Raw genomic sequence first — 8,518 nt, 5'->3', positions numbered from 1 at the left:
GTATCACAGGACTTAAATGTTTACACAGTATTTTTAAATCATGCAGCATTATAAAGAATGACTTTGGATGATAGAAAAATAAAAAGAAGAAAATAAATCTGGATTCATGAAGCATTCAAGTCACAGATTTTCCAATCCAGAAGTTCACAAAGTAAACAACGCTCACTGACATGTACTGACAGAAAACATTTTATATGGGGAGAAAAGATATACAAAATGGGAATTCACCAAAGAAAAAGTTAAACTAGGAACAATTTCAACTTGTGACCATGTCTGTTTGTATTTCGGAATGTTTGCTATTTAATATACACTGCTTATGAATTGCTGGTTTATTATATTACACTTATTACTTGATTATGAACAGTAGTAGTACATAGTTAGGGTAGGTATGCCTATCATGATGAAGTTATTGAAAAAAATATTTTTCTGCTAAAGTGTTGTATTTTTGGGCAATTTTTTTGTTGAGTAAAATGCAATTATATTATACTCTTATCGCACACTAGAATGGTATGTACTATTCATTTCTCTCGATATTATACATAATTTTGTGTAAGTCTGCACAGGTTAGCCATGGGCTATTGGCGCAGTTAAACACTTGATTCTTCCTTATAAAGTGAAAAATGACTTGTATATTTATGAAAAAATATGAAACCGATAATATAAAAATCTACAATTACCAAGAGTAAATACCTTTTTAGTACAACATTTCATTAAATATCAATGACTGAAACTATTTATTATTCAGTTAAAATTAACTATATCAGTACAATAATTTTCCATACTACACTATTATTCCCCTATATCCTTGTCAGTATCAAAATCCGAAAATAGTAACTTACAAAGTCCTCAAGAAGGTTTTTGTATGAAGTATTGGCAAATAGTGGAGCTCCCTCTAAAGATGCTTCAAGGAACACCTCCTCCTCCTCCCCCTCCGATCCAATCATCTCAGTTATGGTCATAGTCTCCATCTTTGCTGAAATATGGGAATAAAAAAAATTATAATTTAAAATAACACATATGCACACCAGACATCAATGTTATATGAAAAAATTGCACAAAAATACCATTTCCATGATAAAATTGTTTCATATATACTAACCAAGTACTTACACAGCTATATTTTCCACTTGCGTGGCAGCTTTAAAAATTGTGGTAGCGCTTCTTTTGTTTTTGTAGATGTGACTACCCTGCCCACTATCCGTGAACAACAGGAACAAAGCAGAAGAAATAACTTCTTTTTGTGCCTTTAAGTCCATGAGAGGGGAGGAGGGAGGGCTACAATCTGTAATTACTTGTTAAGTACATATGAAAAAATTTTATCATGAAAATATGTTTTCCATATAAGCAACTTACCAAGTAATTACACAGCTGAATCCCACATTGATATGAGGTGGAATTAATAAATTAATAGGGCTTAGTTTTCCAGACCTCTGAGTCTTAAGTAGACTCTTCTCGGCCTGGTTCTCAGGGATTAATCCTGAGGAAGAAGAAAAAATCTAGACTTTATTTAAGAAACCTGTCTTATTTAAAAAATTTATGATGTTGTTAATTGAAAAAACTGCTTTCAGCAAGAATACATTTCATTTTTGAATTCTGTGGATAAATTCATCTTTGTTGGGTTTAATTTGGGCATTCAACAAGTAAATGCTGCACTGTTATGGGTGTTTGACATCTATTACACTTTAGTGGGTCAGCATGTGGTGTTGACATCAAGTGACCATGTGAGAATCTTGTGTGTCCTATATGGAGCCTTGTTAGGATTACCTCTTTTGATCTCTCTTGTGAAGATGTCCTCCATGCATACACTTCAGTTTTTATATTTTCAAGTTTATTTGCGGTTGGCACTAAGGCCCATTCTCTTTTCCAATCTTGGTATATCAATGGTTTGACAGATGTTACCCAGTCTGACACTGGGGCATGTGTAATTAATGGAGGGATAGTGCAGGCTAATTTGGCAGCTGAGTCTGCATTTTCATATCCTTTTATTCCTACGTGTGCTGGAATCCAACATAGTATTTCTATTGATAATCCTGATCGGAGGAGTTGATGAATTTTTATTTATATTTCTTGTACTATTTGGTTTACTGATTTATAATGTCTTATAGCATTTACAGCACTACGTAAGTCACTGAAAATAATAGAGACACTTGCTTTTGCCACAGATATCATATCAAGAGCCATTTGTATGGCCGTGACTTCGGCAGTAAATATTGATGATATTAAAGGTAGGCTTCTTTTGATTAACATATTTTTCAAATATGCAGATGCCCCTAATCCTACATTATTTTTGGAGCCGTCTGTATATACCATGAATTTGTCTCCTTTTCTTCTAATGTGCTCCAAAGCATGTTGGCGGTACATTTCTGTACTTGTCATTTGCTTTTTAAGCAGGTACGACAGGGAGGTACATATCTTTATTCATTTTAACATCCATGGTGGTGACAATTTTACTGGTGGGTGAAAAATTGGATTTATGTTATTAAAGTTCATCAAGTATTTAGCTCTTTTTGGGAAAGAGCTAGTACTGTTAACTTCTGTTGCTGGATTATAATTTTGAAAGCAGTCAGCTGCAGGAGATGATCCTGCTTGCAGTGAAAGACCTTTTCGTATTGCTATCAAATTACGGTGATGTTTCAAGGGCAACACACCTGCCTCTACCAGAAGCGAGCTTGTTGGGGACGATCAGAATGCTCCTGTGCACAATCGCATCCCTTCATGGTGCACTGCATCGAGAGTTTTTAATGCCTATTCTGAGGCGGATGAATACATTGGACAGCAGTAATCTATTATGGATAAGACTGTTGCCTTATATATCATTAATAAAATGTCTCGCTTTGCTCCCCAATTAGTGTGTGATAACTTTTTCAATGTGGCAAGGGCTTTGATGCCCTTGGCTTTAATGTATTTGATGTGCTCTTTTTCATTTAAATGTTGATCAAATATCACTCCTAGATATTTGATTTTTGTACAAAATTGTATTTCAGTGCTATAAAGGTGAAGTTTGATTGTTTGGTTCTTCAGCCATCTTTTGTCTTTGTAGAAGATGATTACTTTTGTTTTATCAGTTGAAAATTTAAATCCAATTGAATTTGTCCAACTACATATATTTGAAATGGCAGTATTGAGAACTCTCTGAGCATGTCTCAAATTGCTACTCGTATAGTAAATAACAAAGTCATCAAAATATAAACTGTTTTTTACACCACTTGCTAGAGAACTCTTCTTGAACGACGTTATGTTGCATGGCCTCTAACTCCTTCAGGTCATCCGTTGTAAGCTCCTCTTGGTGCTTCTCGAGAAGGTCATTGATGTTGTCCTCATTGACAACCAGCCCCCATGGACTTGCCGAGTGCAACGATCTCGTCAAGATCTGGTTGTGAAACAGTTTCAGGATCGTCAACTGTTTCTAAATCTGCATCAGCTTCGCCCACGTTGAATCCCTCGAAGTTTCAGGTGGATATGGCATCAGGCCAGTTTCCTCCACAAAGAATTCAAGGTTCGCCTCGAAACCTCCTGCCAAGCTTGATCGATGAGTTGGATGAATATGATGACATCGAAATGCTCCTTCCAAAATTCACACAAGGTGAGGTTTGTGGTATCGGTGATGTCGAAACATCTCTTGAAAAGATGTTTTGTATAAAGCTTCTTGAAGTTTGATATCACTTGCTGGTCCATGGGCTGGAGGAGAGGGGTGGTGTTAGGTGGAATATAAAGAACCTTGATGAAAGAATACTCTGCTAGGATACCTTCCTTGAGGCCAGGAGGGTGAGCATTGTCCAACAACAGCAGACATTTCAGAGGGAGGCACTTCTCTTCCAAGAATTTCTTCACTGTCGGGCAGAAACACAGATTTACCCACTTGGTGAACAAAAGTCTCGTTACCCAGGCTTTCACATTAACCCTCCACATCACCGGAAGCTTCTCCTTTAGCACTTTGTGGGCCTTGAAGGTTCGAGGAGTCTCCAAATGATACACAAGTAGGTGCTTCTCCTTACAATCCCCACTGGCGTTAGAGCAAAGTGCAAGAGTAAGCCTGTATTTCATAGGCTTATGCCCAGGTAGCTTCTTCTCTTCCTCCGTGATGTATGTCCCGACAAGGCATTTTTAAAAAAAAATGGCCAGTCTCGTCACAGTTGAAGACTTGCTGAGAACTGTAGCCTTCCTTGATTGTCATCTCGTCGAATGTCTTAATAAAGGCTTCGGCCACTTTCATGTCTGAGCCAGTAGCCTCCCTATGCCACACCACCGAATGGATGCGTCTGTTTACGGAATTTATCAAACCAACCCCGAGAAGCCTTGAAGTTTGGGGTTGCCGTCGATGTCCTTTCTCCTCCGTCGTCTTCGGCCTAGGCACTCAGATCACCGAAAATAGCGCTGGCCTTCTGGCAGATTGCCGTCTCGGTTATTGTATCGCCAGCAATTTCTTTGTCTTTAATCCATACAAGAAGCAGCCTCTCCATCTCATCATGCACATGGCTCCTCTTGTTGGACAAAATAGTCACGCCCTTGGAAAGTGTAACTGCTTTGATGGCTTCCTTCTGCTTAAGGATGGTGCCTATCGTCAACGGATTTCGGCCGTATTCCTTAGCAATCACACTCAACCGCATGCCAGCTTCATACTTTTTAATCATCTCCATCTTTGTCTCCATAGAAAGCATCCTCTTCTTTCCGTGAACTTCAGCAACATTCTTGGGACCCATCGCTATTAACATAAGTAATTAAGTTCACACACAACACGATAAAGTAACTTACTACAAAGAAAGCGAAATCACTGACAAGAATTTACGTTAACAAACTATATCTATGTGAACGAATGAATTCCATGTGCGTACAATAACACTGATGCGACGAAATGGTCGAAGGATGCCTTTACGTAGAGGCATGATGGGACAGATGCTGACCAATAGGAGAGCAGGATCTTACAGCAGTGACTAGCATCAGGAACCAATGGGAGAGCGGGAGGATGGTGGTGAGTCTACTCAGTTGGCGGGGCGCGAGTTTTGAAATTGTTCTTGGCGGCCCGGGCGAATTTTGGTTTACAGTACACACACCCTTTCGCAACCTGAATTATTTTCATACACAGAAGCAAAAAGATCTTTGTCTTTGCTTTCGTAACCTTAGATTTCGCGTGATGGGCTATAGTCAAACTCAGCCTTTTTGGCCACTAAGGCGCTGCCCGCATTAAGCCTGGATTTTCCGCACAGTTGCCACAATTCTATAAATACGCCACGACAGTGACGACGAAATGTGTTTTATATTTTTTATACTAACTAAATATATAATAATTACTCTGTCATAATAAAACTTCATTTGTTTAGGAATGACTAAGTTTTTGATGGGAGAATTGATATTATTAAAAATGTTTTCCTGAGATTTGACAACATCGCTGCACTGTCATTGTGCTCTATGGCCACCTCTCTCCGTCTCCGGACACCGGATACATCTCCTACTCCTCGCTGCCCCCGCCTGCATAGTCAAGCAAAGGAAATAATTTACAATGTAAATCGGTACTTTTTAGATGAAAAGGCCAGCGGTGCACCTTTGTTACCATTCATTCAATCTCTTGCTCGGACAGCCAAAGCCACCAAAGCAAGTGAAAGGACTGTTAGAAGGATTTGCAGCAAACCAAACCAAGAATGGTGGTTAGAGGCTGAACACAAGAAACCTGTATTCCATTCACCAACAAAAACTCAGCCTGCAACAGTTACTAATTTTGATGACTTTGAAAGTGTATCCTAAGAAGAACTGTATTGGTATTTTACGAGAGAAGTAAAATCCCTACTCTCAACAAAGTCAAGGAAGAGCTGAATGAGAAAATATCTTACAATGGTAGCATTGAATCACTTTGAAGAGTCCTGTTGCAGATTGGCTTCCGATTTTCTAAAGTTGATGGCCATAAGTTCCTTATGGAACGAAAAGATGTTGGTGTTGCTCGCACGAGATTTTTGAGATAGATGCGGCAGGTCAGACAGTCCTTCGAAAACTTTGTTTTTCTAGACGAAACCTGGGTCAATCCAAATTACACTGTTGCAAAGTGTTGGACCGACACGGCCTCCAAACAAGTAAGAGGAGTAAAGCCACCTACGGGAAAAGGAAATCGCCTCATCATTCTTCATGCAGGAACGAAAGAAGGCTTTGTCGAGAATGCCGAATTATTTTTCCAAGCAAAAAATGATGGTGATTATCACAAGCAGATGAATGTTGCAGTTTTCAAGCAATGGTTTAAAACCCAGTTGTTACCCAACATCCCCCCGAAGTCTGTAATTGTGATGACAAACGCATCATACCACTCGATGGTGCTTGAAAAAACCCAACAAAATCTTGGAGAAAGGAAGCAATAAAGGACTGGCTTATTAAGAAGGGTGCACATCTACGTGATGACATGCTGAAAGTGGAGCTCTCTGAACTCACAAAAAAAATTACTAATGGAAAGAAAACTTACGTGATTGACACACTTGCTTCAGAGGCAGGACATAAAGTTGTACGACTACCCCCATTCCACAGTCAGTACAACCCGATAGAGCTTATATGGGCGCAAGTAAAAACTTACATATCCAGGAGAAATACATTCAAAATTGCTGAACTTAAGCATTTAGTCAAAGATGCTTTAAACACTGTGACAGCAGAAAACAGGAAGCAGGCAATAAAACTTCAAGAACAAGATGCGAAACAAGACATAGCAGTTGAGCGATTTATAGAGTCATTCGTCATTAACATTGAGGACAGCTCAGACGACGAATCTCCTGATTAAACAGCATGGAGAGGATTAGGCCTACTGGGGAGACCTCTATAAAAAAAACGTGCCTTGACTTTTACCTCCCTGGTGGTGTGGAAACAAAGTCAAAATAACGAAGATCATTCTGTGAGAGAGAGAGAGAGAGAGAGAGAGAGAGAGAGAGAGAGAGAGAGAGAGAGAGAGAGAGAGAGAGAGAGAGAGTGGGGCAGAAGTACCTGGGTAGACATGGCAACGATGGGGAAAATCCCTGGTATACTCGACCAACGTCTTAGTGGCCAAAAAGGATGAGTTTGACCATAGTCCACAATTAATATATTTTGGGTGATTACAGTTCCAATTAGTGGTATGATTATCTGATGTGCAGACTGCACATATTGCCTTGTTATGGCATTTTTTGTACCTTGAGCACTGTGTACATTGTAGTGGTTTTGGAACGAAAGGACGAACTTCTCTATTTTGTCCAAGAAATTTTATTTTGGCAATGTTGACATTTTTATTCTTGTCTTTCCTACTTGAAAAATTGAGTATACTATTTCTAGATTGTGAATATTGTTATATCACAATAATGAGTCTAGCAGTAGCTGTTTTGAAGGAAGCTCCTGCTCGCTATTGGGTAGGATGACTGTACCCTGTGCATAATTCAATGTTTCATGGCTTGTAATTGTTACTTTTATATTATTTATTTCTGTTATACTTAAAAAGGCAGTGGACTGCTTTTTATTGGTTACTTGGATTAGCCATTCATTGTCCTTGATGTGTCTATGTTGGATATATGTTAAGTAATTTGTTTTCTAGTATCGCAGCTGAGATTTTGTTGTCAGCTTTGAGGACTAGAGATCTTGACCAGTTATCTGGTCGAAAGAGGTCATCAAAATGTACCAATGTGGAATTAAGTCGGTAATTTTTGTTTCTCTTTGGTCCTTCTTTTATGTATGTTGCTTGTCTATTATGATTTTTATATTTTTCTGTATTGTTGGGAGGATTACTATTTGTCTCTAATTCAGAATTATTGTTCATCATATATGGTTCCATTCTTTCGATACTGGAGTTTACCAATTTATTTTTGTTTCTTTCTTTTTTATTTATGCACTCTAATTGGTTTTCTGGCTCTGCTACTTCACTTGGAACAGGGTGTTTCTTTGTATTATTTATAGTATTTTCACTACTTGAGGCAGTACCAAAGAAATTCAGGAGTGATGTGCCAATAGTCAACAACTGTGCCAGAGTTTTTCCACCATGGGGCCCAGGGGTACTCAAATAATTTAGTTCAGTATTCATAAATTTGAGAAAAAAAAAAAATCTTGAAAAGATATCATTGGCCCTTCGCGAAGTTAAATCTTCCGCCAATCCGCCCCTACCCCAAAAGGGGATGGCATAACATGATTAGTATGGCCCAAGTGTAAGCATAACCCATTTGCTAGGACTAAGAGTATATTACGATAATACAATTATCCCCATCCTAATCACATTATGGGTAAACTAGATAGAATACGGAGAGCTCTATTCCTAGAACCAGGGGCCCCCTGGAATCTGTGGTCCAGGTCCACAGAATAGTCCCGCCTGAAAAACAGGTCCGAACATTGTCAGGTAGATGATGGATCTACCACAGTACTCACTATTTAGCTTCGGATTTAACTTCACGTTAAGCCATGATATGTTTTCTCATTCAATTGCTTTAGAAAATTTTGGCAAAAATGTTAAAGTCCACAGAAGTTAACTCAAAAATATATAATGTTATATGGGACTCTTGGGTTCGAACCTAGGAAGAAATTCCCGAGGTTC

General features: G+C 38.7%; 1 protein-coding gene across 1 annotated transcript in view; it reads right to left on the bottom strand.

The window, feature by feature from the left end:
- LOC135216293 (bridge-like lipid transfer protein family member 1) overlaps positions 1 to 8,518 on the bottom strand; it is a gene marked incomplete in the record, with an annotated part of 368,522 nt that overhangs the window by 281,510 nt on the left and 78,494 nt on the right. Inside the window, 1 exon segment of the mRNA XM_064251459.1 lies at positions 840 to 973. Coding sequence (XP_064107529.1) covers positions 840 to 968 — 129 coding nt within the window.

The sequence above is a fragment of the Macrobrachium nipponense genome, chromosome 6 (assembly GCF_015104395.2).
Source record: "Macrobrachium nipponense isolate FS-2020 chromosome 6, ASM1510439v2, whole genome shotgun sequence".
NCBI classification, from domain to species: Eukaryota; Metazoa; Arthropoda; class Malacostraca; order Decapoda; family Palaemonidae; genus Macrobrachium; species Macrobrachium nipponense.
This window is presented reverse-complemented; position numbering and strand designations above follow the sequence as displayed.